We start from the raw sequence: 17371 nt of genomic DNA on the forward strand, positions 1-17371 counted from the left end.
TTTGGCGAGCTGGTGCAAGTTGGACTTCATTGGGTGCAGCGAGGCAAGGCAAGTAGAATTTTAGCAAAATGGCGCAGTTAGACCACACTGCATATCACTGCGCATCGTGTGTTTTGCCCATGAGTAGAAGCACACGAATGGGGGCGATGAACTCAGCTGAAGCAGGGATCAAACGAGCTGGCTCACCTCTGTCACATGGAGGGTGCACGCGATAACATCACCCTGCTCAGTAGGCCTCCAGTGCCATGCCCGTATGAAATGCCATGCCCGTATTGAACGAGTACGTATGAAAAGACATGAAAGGGGATGGGGCGTAACTAGAGTAGCAACTGTGGACTTTGCTTTGAAGGGCGCAGTCGTGATCACTGAGACACACTTTATAGCTTGGCACGCGAGCGACTGGCACTCATGCACTTCCGACGTTCTGTGCTCTTATCGTGGAGATTGTCCAAAAAGTGTCCCTGAAACCATATTCTCTTACACCAGTGTTTTGTAGAGTTGCGCGAAATCGGATCCAAAAGAGCAATGTGCCAGCCTCACTTCGCATAATGTTACAATTTGCATTCAAAGCCGACACCTTGTGGTTTTTTTAACCTGAATGCACAAGTGTCAACCGCTGAGTCCAAAAGCACCGTATAACGCACGCGCGTGCGCTTGACAAACAGTCCAGTGAACCTGTTTTTACTAGGCTGTTCTGGAGCCTGACAGAACCCCCGCTTCTTTTGAACACCATTACTGTCATCCTTTTTTTTCTGAACGCTGCCATCAAGTAATAATAAATCAGTGTGTAGTGACAAATACGGGCACCGCTGGAGCAACAACGAAGACTACGTTTGTTGTGGCCGAGGCTCGTGCTGCTTCTGTGGAAACGAATGGCTGCTGTCTCGTTGCTGTCCGGCCCACTAAATGGTTGCCTTACCTGGGCGTCTAAAGGTATTCTTAGATTTAGTTAAGAGTGCTGGTTTCTTCAACCTGGAACTCAGTTCCCGGGCTCTACCTCAACCTCTCGTCTCGCAAGCATCCTGACTTGTCTTACAAACGCTGCACTGCAGCTGAATTTGAAGAAATGCCACTTCGCCGCCCGCCAGCTAAAAATCTTGGGGCATGTTAGCAAGCATGGTGTCCGTCCTGATCCAGCCAAGCTTCCCTCTGTCACAGACTTTCCTAGGCCGGCTACATACACTAAAAGAGCTCCGCAGCTTCATAGGCCTCTGTTCATATTGTCACGGGGGTGAAAGAATGAATGAAATAAATATATTTACAAAATATACAGGGAGAGTCAGAGGCAGCTGCAGCCAAGATGGAGGTACAGCAGCAGCAACAACATGAGCGCTATCGCATTCATCGTCTTTGTCGTCTACCTGATGCTCTCTCGTTGCCGATGTTGTGTAACATATAACCCCCTGCCGCCGCTAGCGCCATCTCGGCGCCTAAAGGAGAGTAGCATCATGTGCAGAGATGTTATTTTCAGACGGGACACGCGGACGACATCAGTGGCTGGTGCGGACGACGACGACCGACTGTCCAACGGAGCGATCTCATGTGTGACCTCAGTAAGCCAGCGTAAAACCTTGTAAGGCCCCGAGTAGCGAGATAGGAGCTTCGAAGAGAGTCCGAATTGGCCGCATGGTAACCAGAGGAGGACCAATGAACCTGGAGAGTAGCCAACTACTCTGTGATGGCTATCGTAGCGGGCCTTCTGAGAGAGCTGCGAGCCAAGAAGACATTCCCGTGCGATTTGGCAGACCACTTGAGCCTGCACAGTGGCATCCCGGGCGTACTCTAACTGTTTGCGTAGTTGATGAGAGAAGAGTCTCGAATGGTAACGCTGGACGGCGGCCGAACAATAAACAGAAGGGGGAGAAGCCAGCGGTGTCGTGGCATGACGAATTGTACGCGAATGTCACATAAGGCAAAGTACTATCCCAATCAAGGTGATCTTTGGAAACGTACATAGAGAGCATTGTTGTCAAGGTTCAATTTAGGCGCTCAGTAAAACCATTTTTTTGTGGGTGGTACGCCGTAGTGAGCTTGTGACGCGTCGAACACGAGCGAAGGATGTCACTTACTACTTTTGAAGAAATGAGCAACCAGGATCGGTCAACAGCTATCGAGGAGCGCCATGGTGAAGAATTACGTCATGAAGCAAGAAGTCCGCGATGTCAGTGGCACAGCTTGTCGGTAGCGCTCGTGTGATAGCGTATCTTGTCGCGTAGTCAGTGGCTACGGCTACCCACTTGTTCCCAGTGAGAGAAGTAGGAAATGGTCCCACGAGATAATGACCGACGCAGTAGAAGGAGACGGTGGGTATATCTATCGGTTGGAGCAGACCAGCTAGTGGCAAGGTGGAATGTTCGGAGCACTGGCAGGACTCACAAGCATCGTATCGGCGCACAGAACAGTAAGGGCCTGGCCAGAAGAATCTACGCCGCACGCAATCATACGTGCGCGTGACCCCCGAGATGTCCAGCGGTTGGGGCGTCGTGAAGCTGTTCAAGAACAATAGAACGGAGTGTCGCAGGAACTACGAGTAGTAGCTCAAGTCCCTCGGCGCTTGTGTTGCGTCAGTAAAGAATGCCGTCGCGTAGAACGAACAAGTGTAGCGACGTGTCTACGTGGGGCAAACGTAGACTCTGCATGATAGACGGTAAGTGGACATCGCTGAGCTGTTCCTTGCGTATGTCAGTGAAAGCAGAAATGGAGAAAACACAAGGATCAGAATCGTGTGCTGAAAGGTCGGGTGGGTCCGCGAGGTGACGGAATAGACAGTCGGCATCCTGGTGAGTTAGGCCAGATTTGTATGCCACGTCAAAGCTGTATTCTTGGAGCTTTAAGGCCCAACAGCCAAGTCGTCCAGTTGGATCTTTAAGGGGGGACATGATTCTTAGGGCTCTCTCATTCATTTTTGAACCAAGTGTGACAAAAGTTGGCATGCTTACTTAGTTTGTTCTCCGGATTCTAAAAATGTAGTATTTTTTCTGTAGCTTCATTAGTGAATTAAATAATCAAGATAACAATTTCTATTGTTCTTACCATAATAGAAAAATAACCACCTGTCAAAAATTTATAAATAACAGAGATTGACAGAAGAAAGCATAAGACATGCAACATAAGAAGCACTTTTTTGAATGGGTCATTATTTCTTACTTTACAGTACACTAAACTTCACAGCCCTGAATGTGGCCATTGTGTGGTCACACAAAAGACTAGTTTGAAAAACTTGCATCAAGAGAAATCAACATCTGCTTCCTATGTTGTGTGCTCCAAACGTATACCTTCATGCTGCAAAATAAAATATTCTGCTATCTGTAATAGTTTCAGATATATCGCAGTAAGTTTCATGCAGGGTGTACAAAATTGCTATTTTGAGAAAATAAAGAAAACAAAGAATTCTAACATTTTTAACTGTAAAAATTTATGCACTGATAATTACATAGCCATTGAATGCTAAAATGAATGCTAGAAATCCTAAGGAGTGCAATGCTGCTAGCTGATTGAAAATTGAACGAGTACTTCTCGAATTACAGCACAGTAAAGTTCATTGCATGTAAACAAATACAGAAATATTTATATTAAAATAAAAAAAAATGAAGCTGCCCATTCAAAAATAGGCTCCCAGTATTTTTTTTTTGTACACATTTAGCTACATTATGCAAAAACAATTACAGCTCTAGCTGTCCTAGATCTACTTTTACCGAACAATTACAGCTCTAGCTGTCCTATATCTACTTTTACCGAACAAGCAAAAGAAAGTGGTCGAAATCTGTGCTTCGAGAATAATGCTGTTAAAACTTAATTTCGCCGATCCGAGGAAAAAATATCATGGCACACATACTTTTAGTCAGTTAATATGCACCGGGAATGTAATAGAACTGATTGTTTGTACGAGCGTGTCGTTTCTTCTAGTTCTGTAGCAAGTTGTCGCCGTGTGCTCGTCTGCCGCGAGGCCGCTTAGCAGTTCGGTGACTGTACTGACGGCAATGTGCGACAAATGTACGTGCGTCATTCACGATCCGTCGAATAACGCGGCGATGTTTTCCGGCTTGTCCAGAATAAGTTACCCGTAAGCATCGCGAACTCAAGTGGCTCCCTCGCTCATCAATTTCGAGGCTACACAAGTGCCGAGGTGTTAGTTTCCTTTTCACGTAAAACTGCCGCATTTTCGAGCGAAGATCGCGACAACGTTGCGAACACGTGGTTGAAATCAGTCTACCTGTTGCTAGTAGCCTCCATTGCGAGGGCCGCGAGCATGTTCACTGCGAACGGATTGACTTTCTGTTATTGGTCGTTGCGCGGCGTACTCCACTCTGACGACCCGTTGCGCAGTTGAAGGTCCTTTCATCAGGCGGGGGGGAACCGCAACATCTGCGGGTTTAGCGATAAGACTGCACTTCCGTTCAGTCACTACAAAGATTGATATCTCTGGTAGCTTCACTTCTGCTTTTTGCTTGCCGTCCTCTAACTGATGAGGCTACAAAACACAGCCGTTCTCAGTAACGTTGTCGGCAACCAACGGGCTCGTACTTGAGTGAGGCCTACACCGGTGACTCGGCGACCGCCATTGACCGCATTCGTTATACAACAAGTTCGTTATACTCGTTGTCCTGAGCCATAGCGGGGATCTTTCTGAATTTCACAGCGAACGAACCACCGCCACACCCGCTTCACAAGTTACTGTAGCACGGAACTTCTTTACTGCCGCAAGCAGTCAGTAGCACCATGACGAAATGGCGCATGTCCGTGCGTGTCACGATGGTGAAGCAGACGCCGAAAACGCCCCATGGCCAATCGGATGCCTAAATTTGGTCACGTGCCCCAAGCAGCCAATTGAATCGCGTGCTAGTGCTTCTCAGTGACACGTTTTTGCTAAAAAATCAATGAGCAAAAGAGCCAGCGGTGGCGGGAAATTGAAGATGAAGAACGACCCTTCCAAATGAGACCAAGATGAACACGATAGCTCGTGTGTAACGGCCACAGTTTGGCACGGAAAAAGCACGATTTTAGCGTCAATTCGCGCTCACATTCATTTTACAGGGATTTTATAAATTGATTTTGCGCCAAAAATAATGACGCAAGAAGCTAGAAACTTCTCAGATAAGTGCAGAAATAGGCGCAGATTTCGAAAATGTGAGCTTCAAAAAGTCTATTTTTTTGCGATTTTTGGCCTTGTGAGACTCGTGTCCCTCCTTAAGGGACGACAGCTAGCACAAGGCATAGTGATCTGTAATTACCCAAAAGGTGCGGCCAAACAAGTATAGTCGAAATTTTCCGACTGCCAGACTAGTGGGAGGCGCTCACGCTCTGTGATGGAAAACTTGCTCTTTGAAGGAGAAAGGAGGCAACTGGCATAAGCAATGACACGATCCAGTCCTCGTTGCCGCTGGACGAGAACAGCATCGATTCCATGTCGGCTGGCATTGGTAGGTACTTCAGTATGGGCTGACGGGTCGAAATGGGCCAAGATGGGTGGGGAAGTAATGTTGTAAGGGTGCTGAAGGCAGTTGCTTGGTCAGTACCCCAATAAAAAGGCATGTCCTTCTTCAGTAGTTCCGTAAGTAGTCAGGCAATGTCAGCAGAATTCTTCACATAACGTCGAAAGTAAGAACACAGGCCGATAAAACTGCGTACATCTCTTGCGGAACGTGGTACGGGAAAATCTTTGACAACTCGAATTCTGTCAGGATCAGGTTGCACGCCTCGAGCACTGACAAGGTGGCCCAGCACAGTGATTTCCCTACGGCAAAAGCGACATTTGGAAGAGTTTAGCTGAAGTCGTGCAGTCCGAAAAACTTCAAGAACAGCCGATAGGCAGCTGAGGTGGCTTTCAAATGTAGGTGAGAATACGAAGACGTCATCGAGATAGCACAGGCATGTGGACGACTTGTATCCATGCAGGAGAGAGTCCATCATCCTTTCAAATGTAGCTGGGGCATTACACAATCCGAATAGCATAACCTTGACCTGGAAAAGTCCATCCGATATAATGAATGCAAGTGGACCCCTCGTATCCATGCAGGAGAGAGTCCATCATCCTTTCAAATGTAGCTGGGGCATTACACAATCCGAATAGCATAACCTTGACCTGGAAAAGTCCATCCGATATAATGAATGCAGTTTTTTCACGGTCTCGATGATCGACAGAAATTTGCCAGTATACTGATCGTAAGTCGATAGGTGAAAAGTAGGCAGACCCATGTAGGCAGTCGAGAGCATTGTCAAACCGCAGCAGTGGATACACGTGTTTACGTGGTACTTTGTTTAGGTGGCGGTAGTTGACACAGAAGCGCCAGCTAACGTCCTTCTTCTTGACTAGCACGACCGGCGATTCCCATGGACTGCAGGAAGGTTCGATGACGTCTTTTGTGAGCATTTCTTCAACTTCGTGCTGGATAACTTGTCACTCAGCATTAGACACACGATAAGGGCGTCGTTGGATCGAGCTGGCGTCTCCAGTGTTAATCCTATGAGTTACGAAGGATGTCTGACCCAAAGGCGGTCATCAAAATCAAAGATGTCCCGGTAGAATTTCAGCAGGTGCCGGATATCAGGTGTCTGTGCTGAAAAAAGGTAAGGGACGATCATCTTGTTGATGGTGGCATCTGCTGCCCTCTTCAAGGAGGAGAACGGAGCAGAGAACGAAGAAGATTCGGCAACGAACGTCGAAATGGCAGCATCTATAGAAAAAACTTTTGCCAAGGTTATACCATCTGGGATTACTTGAGCGCACCAGCTGAAGTTTAGGATCAGAAGATATGCTGTATTTCCCATGACTGTCAAAAGTGTGTGAGGCACGGCAATGTTTTTGGCCAGCAGAGCGCCAGCAATAGGTGTCAACATGTAGGCAGCGTTGGGAACAGGAGGGACAGATCTCAGGTTCACGTAGGTAACGCCTTGAGGTGCTAGGCGAACGTGATCTACAGAACACAGACCGGGTTGAGCTGGTGTTGGGTCTCATGGTAACAGGTTAAATCAAGTTGAAGCATGGCGGTTCCACAATCAGTAAGGGCAGAGTGGGCGGATAAAAAGTCCATGCCGAGGATAAGTTCATGGAAACATTTCTCGAGAAGAGCAAATAGCACTGTCGTGGAGCAATCGGCAACACTTACACGCGCAAAGCACATTGATTAACGCGTTCGATGCTCTAACCACTGAGCAATCACAGCGGCCTCGCAAAGCACATTTCAAGCACGGGAAATTTGCCACTGTCAGCAACTTGGATGAGTGTTACTGTCATTGGCGTTAAAACTTTCTTAAAGAGGCAACAAAGTTCTGAAATCATCACTGATATGTGAGCCCTTGTCCACAAGTGCAAGAACGGGTGTGTCGTCTACTTCAACGTCAATAAGGTTGTGTCGAGTCGGCAGCATAGTCAGAGGATTTGGCAGGCAAGTGGTCGACACAGCATCACCTCCGGGAGCTGCATCATTTAGTTTTCCCGTGGCAGGTGGTCAGTCGGCGACATCGGCAAAATTGGGGCGAGCGAGACGAGCGAGGGGAGAGCGGTGAACGGGACTGGTGAGCATGCGGAAATGAAGAACGACGACGATATGACGGCATAAAAGGAACTTCTTCACTGGTGGCCTGAGGCGATTCTCGGTAAGATTGAAAGCGCCCATGATCCCTTTCTGGGCGATGGGTGTACCCATAGGATGCCTGATGCCAAAACCACCGAGTTACAATGGCGGGCCACGTGTCCGATACGGCGGCAGTTGAAACAAATCGGACGATCATCAGCAGTCCTCCATTTGACTAGATTGCGAGGGCGCTCCGGAAGGCTTTGGGCATACGAAACAATGGGTCGACGACGATCAATCTGCACAGAGCGAGCTGTAATGCACTCGGAGGACAGTCCAGCATGGGAAAGCTCTTGACGCACAATGGCAAGTACCAGTGGCTTCATATGAGGGCTAGAGTCACAGGCATGGGAGTACGTGGACGCAGGAGACGGAGCTTTAAGGTCACGTCTGATAATCTTGGTCACATGCTCTGCAGTTAACGGCATCTGTAGTGCAGGCCCGTCTTCGCACGACCAGGTCGATGCTGCGTTTGGTAGTCGAGTGAAATGGTGGGCGATACGTCGACTTTTTGCAGCCTCAAAACGCTGGCACTCCTTGATGATGTCATCGACCGTGTTGCAGTCCTTGCATATGAAAAGGTTGAACACACCATCTGCAATGCTTCTCAATGTGTGTGCTACTTTCTCGGTTTCCTCCATGTCATTGTCTGCTTTTCGGCGAAGGGCGAGCACGTCCTGAACGTAAGCAGCGTAGGACTCTGCTGACGTTTGCGCACGAGATGCCAACTTCTTCTTGGCCACTGCCTTTTTACCTACAGACTTGCCAAAAAGGGTGCGCATCTTTTCCTTGCACGCATCCCAGCTTCCAATTTCATCTTCGTGGTTCTCGAACCACACTTTTGCGGTTCCTTTCAAGTAGAACAGTATGTTGGCCAACATAAGAGTTTGATCCCAGCGGTAATTCTTACATAAACGTTCGTGCAACAGCAACCATTCCTCAATGTCGACATCATCAGTGCCACAAAACGTGCTAGGATCTTCTACCTGCGGAAGGACAACAGTCGTCGTAGTCGTCTCGGTGGGAGCGGGTCCCTGGTTTGCCATGGTGAAAAAATCCAAACGTCGGCCACTGCGGAGCTTCGTTATATCGTGTTGTACCCCGCACCTCCACCCAATGTCATGAGGGTGAGAGAATGAGTGAAATAAATATATTTACAAAATATACAAGGAGAGTCAGAGGCAGCTGCAGCCAAGATGGAGGTACAACAGCAGCTACAACACGAGCGCGATCGCATTCATCGTCTTCGTCATCTACTTGATGCTCTCTGGTTGCCGATGTCGTGTCAGAGTAATGTCACAGTAATTCTGTGCATTACAGCTGACGACCGCAAGCTTCCGCCCTACATAATTTTGAAAAGGAAAAACATGCCAAAAAATGAGTGTTTTCTGAAGGATGTCATCGTCCGAGTCCTTGAGAAAGGATGGATGACAGCAGAGTTGATCGACGATTGGATCCGGGTTGTATAGCAGCGACGCCCTGGGGCACTCCTTGGGGGAGCTTCAGATACGCGGTCCATGCTTGTTCTAGATGCTATTCGTGAGGACCTCACCCCGGGTGTGAAGACCAAGCTGCTAAAAAGAAACTGCGACTTGGTCGTGATTCTAGGAAGCATGACACCAGTGTTGCAACCCCTGGACGTCTCGGTAATCAAGCCTTCAATTCAAGGCCCTCCTTCGACAGGAGTACGAAGAGTAGATCTGAAACCCCGACCGGAAAAAAAAAAAAAAAAACGCTGACGGGAAAGTTGCAGAAAACCTCCCCATTCACCGTGGCAACAGAGGCGTGGAAACAAATCAAAGTCGATGTTTTGGCAAAGTCGTTCAAGAAATGTTGCATTGCGAACAACTGGGACAGCAATGTAGACGATCTGAACCCTATAAACGCGAAAATGCACGCGACAGCTATGAGCGATGCTATGAGCGACAAAACGGGGCATTCGCACGATGTGTCGCGTGGTAGTTTTCGCGCGATTTCTCAGTTCTCCATATTCGGAAACCGTCGCCCTTCGACCGGAAGTGCTGAGCTAAAAGCACCAGAACACGATGTACATGACTAACGTACTGCCGATTCTCTCCATGTGCCGCGAAACCACCACCTCCTCTCATGCTCCTCTCCACTTGAGTCACGTGTGCACAACAAAAAAATAATTCTAATATTTATGCACGCCCATATGAAATAAGTGCTGCAAGGCAACAATAAACCCCTTCTGTTCCATTACACAACAAGACATTCTATTTTTACATAGCATGCTGTCAACTACGCGGAATTTCAGGTATGAGTAGACGGCCTCATGCCAGCAAGAGTGGAGTTCGCTCGCCGAAGCTGTCGCGTAAATGCGGTTTGCCAGCACAAGTGACTGTTCGCACGAAACTAATCTACGTCGCGTCGCTCGTCCCTGGCACGAGCATTTTCGCTGTTATGATGTTTGGCCTTGATGGCTCGAATGATGCGATGGACTTGAGCGGTGTGATGGACTCGAGCGGCATTCATAGTGACTTACCTGATCCCAACGGTGGGTTACCTGTCTGAACCAATTTTTCTGTTCATTTTTCTTTTCGAATTAAAATGCGATTTCTCGCATCAACCTCACTGTTATGTTGTCGCAAAAGGAGGTGTGGCTGAGTGGTCCATTTTCGATTTTTTTAATCTAAGCACCCCCTGGAACTTTTGATATTGCGATCGTGAAAAAAGGCGGTGCTTAGAATTGAGTAAATACGGTAGGTCAAACTGATTCAAATGCCTTAAGGAATATCCTGGGCAGCATGCCCAGGAAGTAAAGAAGGAAACGGATATGCAAGCACATAGGTTGAACATTTACAGGACACTAAGATTTTAGGCAGCATATTTGTACACCTCGGTACCTAGAATAAATCTACACCAGCATGGCTTCAATAGAATTAGTTTCGGAATATGATCTTTCGGAATATGATTTCATGCAGAGTACTTTTTGAACTGTTAGACTTAATCATTTTTTTTTTTACATTTTGACTATGTGCCACACTGCATGCACAACAGAACGTATATAACTCGAAGGGATGTTTTCAAAATAAACAGTTGTTGGTAGCCCCTGTGCCTGTCTGACTTGTCCGTTTGTATCAGTATCCATTTGTGCTAATTTGACTAGGAAGGGCGAGTTTACTGCTGTGAATAAACATCAGTCAATTTTGTTTTCACGTGTCTTACAAAAATGTTCCAGGCACAACCACCAATCTACAAGACTTTCCATGGCAGAGCAACACAATAAAACGTATCATATAGACTCTTCTGCATGGCCTAACTAATTTCAGTGTCCTAGTCACTGAGAGCTGATCAATGTTCTACATGCACGAGACCAACACAATTTCAGTGAACTGTGCATGGCAGTACAGTGAAACCTTGTTATTTCGAGCTCGGTTAATCGAAATTTACAGTTAATTCAAAGCAATGTCCTGGCACAATCCTAACGTATTGGTATCTACAACAGTTCAAACTGGGAGCCCTTGGTTTACGTCACTGCTCTTATAAGTCAGCCCATACATTTTAAATAATATTGCAAGACTAAATCAAACCAAGTTTAGTAAACATGCAAAACAACAAAACAACAGCACTTCTCAGCAGATTAGAATTCCAACACTGCTCTAAAGCACTTCGGCAAGCTACAGATGATGCTCATGGGATTGGGACATAAACACAAGCCAGTGAAAATACCCAATTACTTTTAGTTTTCATTGCAGAAACTCCCTCAACTTAATTTAAGAAATCAGCTGCCAAAAATGCATAGTAGTTTAAAACCCCTTTAAAAGAGACACTGATTTAAGATACACCAGTGTGCCTACAGTAAAATACTGTGACGACGCGGGATCGACGAGCACATAAAGCACCTCGAACAAATACGCTTTATCGATCACAGGACAAAGACTGCAACGTCTTCTTCGTCTCTGCTCTCGGCCAAGGACACTCGCACTGCTTCGTTGTCACCGCCACTGCACATACGCGCGTCATTATTCCCCCTTTAAAAAAACCATTGCCCCAATGTTAAACCTTCCGAATGCAAAATAAAACCAAAACTGCACCGTTAGTCACAGAAAGTAAAGCTTCATCCGAAGCACGTGGACAATCTCTGGTGAATGTCTGCGGCACTTTGAACACTGAACGCCTTCCGGAACAACCTCGTAGTTGACGTCACTGATGTGTCACAGAACCTTCTAGAGTCCGAAGTACCTTGGCAACAGCTTTTCGGAAAGCCCACGCTGACGAATACCGTAATTACTCGAATCTAACGCGCACTTTTTTTCCGGTTAAGCGAGTAAATAAATCGCATGCGCGTTAGAATCGAGTACGAAAAAAAAATGAATAGGTCATTCTGTTGGCATCGGGATTTCCAAAATGGCCGTCCCTTACGTGCGTCGGCATGGTGCGTCGGCCATTTCTGTCAATGTGTTTCCCATGTGCGGCACTTCGTACGTGTGCTGAGGAGTTCGTCATCTTGTAGTTCATTAGCATCGACGGCATGGATGGCATGCATGGACGGCAAGGACTCACTCCAAAAACTCGACGAGTGCACCACGATGCCGCTTTTAAAAGAAAAGTCATCGCGTGTGCCAAAACGGACGGAAATCGGGCCTCATCGCGGCCATTCAGAGTTCCCGAAATGTGCGTGCGGGACTGGCGGAAATAAAAGCAGAAGATTGTCGACAGGAAAGATAAAGGCTTCAGTGGACCACAGCAGGATCGGTTTCCGCAAATTGAAGAGCTGCTTCGCAAGTATGTGATTGAGCGGCACAGCGGCCTGTGACGACAGAACTGCTCCATGTGCAGGCTATGCAATTAGCCTTAGAAAATGAGCTAATGCGGAGCCAGTGTAAAGCGAGCAGGTGCTGGATAAGTAACTTTATGAAGAGGAAAGGCTTTTCCCTCCGAAGGCTAACGGGCATATGCGAAAAGGTTCCGGAGGAGTACGATGAAAAGCTTCACAGTTTTCAGAGGTTCGTCCTAAACTTGTGGCACAACAACGGCTACCTACTTGGGCAAATCGGGAATGCCCATCTGACGCCTCTTTACTTCGACATGCCTGGCACCACAACCGTCGAGAAGGGGGCGAAGCAAGTTCGCGGGCTGACATTGGGCCACGGTTAAACTAGAGCGACGGCAATGCTCTGTTGCACGTCAGATAGGCACAAGCTTTCCCGGTACCTCATATTTAAAAGGAAGATGCTCCTGAAAGGAGTCGTGTTCCCGAGTGGTGTGATCGTGCGGGCCAACGAGAAAAATGGGTGCGCGTTGCAATCGATGTCTTACTTTTTTTTTTTTTTTCGTCGTGGAATCCGGGTGCGCATTACAATCCAGGGCGCGGTAGAATCGAGTAAATACGGTAGGTGTCCAGACCCACACTTTGTCGCCCACGTTGTATGCGACGGTTCTCTGCCGGAGGTTGTAATGTTTGGCATCATCGTCTTGTTGTTTGGTTATTCGAAACCTGGCAAGTCGTCTGGCTTCCTCTCCTCGCTGGGTAAACTGTTCGGCGTCTGTCTCATTGCCAACTTTTTCATGAGGGAGCATCGCATGTAACGTTATCGTGACTTCGCGTCTGTAAAGTAGACTGAAGGGTGTCTTCCGAGTAGTCTCCTGACGAGCCGTGTTGTACACGAACTTGACGTAGGGCAATATGTCGTCCCAGTTCTTGTGCTCTACATCTACGTACATGCTTATCATGTCAGCTAGTGTCTTGTTGAGATGTTCGGTGAGCCCGTTGGTCTGGGGATGACACGCCGTTGTCTTTCTGTGAGCAGTACCACTTAGTCGGAAAACGGTGTCTAAAAGCTGGGCCATGAACACAGTACCTCTGTTGGTGATGACCGTTGCGGGAGCACCGTGTCTTAAAATGATGGCTTCGACGAAAAATTGCGCCGCTTCAGCTGCCGTTACGCGTGGCAGAGCGCCTGTCTCCACGTATCAAGTCAGGTAATCTGTGGCGACAATTATCCACCTGTTTCCAGTGGCAGACTTTGGGAAGGGGCCCAGAAAATCCATGCCAATTTGTGCGAACAATGTCGCCGGCACTAGGAGAGGCTGCAGCAGGCCGGCTGGTTTGATGGATGGTGGTTTGCGACGCTGGCAATCTAGACATGCCTGCACGTAAGTTTTGACGACACCGGCAAGTCTTGGCCAGTAATAGTCTTGCCTTATCCTCGCCAATGTTCTTGCGTAGCCCAAGTGACCAGCGGTTGGTTCGTCGTGGCATGCTTGCAGTACCTCATGGCGAAGCGAAGAAGGAACGAATCCTTACGGACGCCCATTTAGCGTGGTCACAGATCACCACGGATTATGCTGGCTTTCCTCCTTAAAAGATCCGCCCCGCCGCGGTGGTCTGGTGGCTAAGGTACTCTGCTGCTGACCCGCAGGTCGCGGGTTCGAATCCCGGCTGCGGCAGCCGCATTTCCGATGAAGGCGGACATCTTAAGGAACGACGAGCAAGTAGCTGCTGCCGGCGAGTGAGAAGCTCTTCTTATAGAGAACGTCATTCGCAAGCAGTACGACGGCAGCTCTCTCGAAAATAACTTCGGCACGCTATTCATTCGCCCTTGTAGGTAATTTATGTACCTGTTGATGTACCACGTCTGAGCGTTGTCCTTCAGATAGAAGTACACAATCGCGAGCTTGTCTTCTGGGGTGGCCCACTGGTTGTACTTCACGCAGCGTTCAAACTGGTCCAGCCAGTCTTGGGCGTCTTCATAAGTCTCACCATGAAAACAATCGGGAATCGTGGAATTCTGTAGTGTCATGTGCACTGGAGCTGCAGTGGCGATGGTGGTTGAAGGAGGCAAGCAATTGCTGGCAGTTTCTCGCAAGGGTTTGAGCTTAGGAGCCAGGCCTATCAGACGGCGACTGAAACGGTGGACTGGTGTGTCAACGCGTGGTAGTGATTCCGGGCTTGAATGTCGGGTCCGCGAAGGGGTGCCAAGCATGAAGACTACCCAGCACCTCCACCAGTGTGACGACGCGGGATCGACGAGCATACAAAGCACCTCGAACAAATACGCTTTATCGATCACAGGACCAAGACTGCTGCATCTTCTTCGTCTCTGCTCTCGGCCAAGGACACTCGCGCTGCTTCATTGTCACCGCCACTGGCACATACGCGCGTCAATACGGGTTGATAAGCAAATGCATATGAGGTACCCTACTTATAAGAGACATCTCGTATAAATGACAAGAATTGCTGCCCGGAGCATACCTTTATTAAAGGAGTTCAACTGTAGCACCCAATTCGCGATAGCGAGTCCCGAGGTGGCTTCTTTTGGCTATGCCCACACAGTGTGGCACAATGTCTGTTCATTATAGCCATTAATTCAAACTCTGCCTAATTCGAACAATTTATGCTCCTCTACAATTCTGAATTAACGAGCTCTCCCTGTACATAAAAACAAGCTGCAGTTTTACATGGCTTTGCCTCCATTTTCACTACAGCTTTTGCCAAATTTAAAATGGGATGCAGTATTTAATAGGTGGGACATAGTGCAGGTCAGCATTTTGTCACTCGAAAACAGGAAGAAGTTTTACACAAGCCATTTAGCAAGGCTAGTTGATCTTAGCATGGCCTTCTTGGCTGATACTCACAGGCCATGGAAGAATGCCCCGACTCTAGCACCAGAAGCCTTTCATTGTTCATACTCGGTGCAGACTGTCTTTGTCAGCGGCTGATAGCAACAGCGCAGAGGGTTTTTTGTGGATACTTGACACATTACCTCGAGCTTTAAGTAACGTACACACAAACGGACGATCAGATTCCATGCATAGCTGTATGGTACCTTCTCGACAATGGAGTAGAGCACCTCGTCCATCTTCATGCAGGTGGGGTCCCAATCGTGGCCAAAGCGGATGACCACCACCCGGTCCTCCTCCGACAGGATGGCCTGGTCTACTTGCCAGCCATTGTGCAGGTGCTGCAGCATGTACGACATGGCTGCTCACCCTGGAAGTAAAACCCAAAAAATGAATGCCATGCCTGCATTTTACACGGTCCAACAACCTCACACACTCGAACTATGTGATGCACACGGGCTTCATGCACACAGGTTAACTCTGCAACAAACAACCTATATTAATGAGCCCAGCATAATTTCAATTACCTCTGTTACGTTTGGCCCGGCAGTTTGTCTCAGCAGACGCCATTGTGTGTAAGCCTGTCTGCTATAATGCTTTCGACCCCATCGGCGCCCTGTCAGAAGCAACAAGCACGACGCTGTCCTGCAGGTGGGCCAGGCAGTTCACTGTTATTGAGTTACGAGACACTCGGCAGAACCATTGCAAACAACCCTTTTGTTAAACGGGGCTCAGACAGCGTGAGACGATGTCACTATGGCAGTTCTCATGGAGTCAACCTCTCAACTGGGCTATTGTCGCCTACGCGAGGTCATCGCAAGGCTCCAACAGTTCGGAAGCGTGGAAAGGCGTTGAAGTAGCCGTTCTGAGGGATCGAGCATTTGGACTGCCATGTTCGAGAGAGTTCTGGAAGCACAGGCTTCCAGAAATGATCCATAACTGAAAGCAGCCATGGATCACTGCTGACGTTCGAGTCAGCCGCCATCTCCCCGGCGGAGCTCAATTCTCCCTCTCCACCAGACTCTACCTCCTCGCCCTGCATTGCCTTTAAGGCATGGGCTGGGTGCGTTATTGTGTGGTGCGTTTGCGATAACCATTGGACACTCTTACCCACGTTCTTTTTCTCCCGAGTGGCCCGATTTCTGCACCCTTTCTGGTGGGTGGACCACCAAGACTTCACGTCACTGGATTCGTGGCAAGAGTGGTCACTGCCTTCTTCGGACCTCCGTGTAAGGAGACGATGGGCTATAAAAGCCAAAGACATTAAGTAAGAGCTGAATCTCTGTACATCTCTGTAATCTCTGTAAATAAGAGCTGAATCTCTGTACATAGCTGAATCTGAGCTGAAATCTCTGCTGAATTACTGTACAGTTTGATCTTTTTCATCATGTAAATTAACCTACGTTCTGTCTCTCTAAGAACGTGTCTCCTCACTGGCGGACATCGGCTATCCGGACGACGGCAGAAAGCCAGCTACCGTAAAGAAACTTACCGTACCTGCCATCATCAACCTCGTACCCCTAACAACTGGTTGGCAGCGGTTAGATGGACCTCGCGACATGGTGCTGTGTAGTGGTGCGTGCTTGGTCTTTACTTAGACTTTCCAGGCTTCATTTTTTTTAGCGTGTTGAGATAGGGAGATCACCTACACTGATTATGAGATAGGGAGATCACCTACTTGTGAGTATTGAGTGAGAGGGATCGCCTAACTATTTGTGAGATGCAGGACCAAAGTAGAACGGCAATCATGGAGGTGAAGACACGGCTAAAAGATGACCTAAGTATTAAGGATGAGAAAAGGGTAGGAAGGTCACAAACTTAAGAGCTGATTTTGCAAAGCACCAGTGAGGAGAATATTGGATACGCGTTATAAGCTGTCAAAAAATTGGAGTAACGAAATAGGAAATGAGAAAAAAAAAAAAAAGGAAGAAAGAGAGCAAGAGGAAGAGATTGTACTACTAGAACGTAAAGTTGAAGCTATGTGGTGGAAGTTTCAGCCATCCGCAAGTGTAGCACACGAGAAGTGCAACAAACCAATTAGTGTAGTGTAGTCCAGAGCTGTAGAGAAGGCTAGCACATGTGAAAACAGCAGAAGGTTCGAAGATGAGCCGAATGTGAGAGCTGCGAAAGATGCTGCTCTAATGAGAGAGGCCGCCGATGTCCAGAGCGAGTGCGATGAGGTGCTGTGCCAGTTAAATGCTAGCGAAACAGCT

At 47.9% G+C, this 17371-nt stretch overlaps 1 protein-coding gene across 14 annotated transcripts in view; it reads right to left on the reverse strand.

Moving 5' to 3' along the window:
- Positions 1–17371, reverse strand: part of Dim1 (thioredoxin-like protein Dim1) — a 126568-nt gene that overhangs the window by 58164 nt on the left and 51033 nt on the right. For 13 of the 14 annotated variants that reach the window (XR_012888762.1, XM_037417963.2, XM_075883295.1 and 10 more), the window contains one exon: positions 15365–15528. Coding sequence is in view for 13 of the 14 variants with exons in the window: in XM_075883295.1 (XP_075739410.1) it covers positions 15365–15528 (164 nt within the window). In the remaining variant the exon portion in view is untranslated. Of the gene's footprint in view, positions 1–15364; positions 15529–16268; positions 16380–17371 lie in introns of those variants that run through there. The other variant, XM_075883303.1, reaches the window with a different exon arrangement.

This window comes from Rhipicephalus microplus, unplaced genomic scaffold (genome assembly GCF_043290135.1).
Source record: "Rhipicephalus microplus isolate Deutch F79 unplaced genomic scaffold, USDA_Rmic scaffold_16, whole genome shotgun sequence".
In the NCBI taxonomy this organism is placed as follows: domain Eukaryota; kingdom Metazoa; phylum Arthropoda; class Arachnida; order Ixodida; family Ixodidae; genus Rhipicephalus; species Rhipicephalus microplus.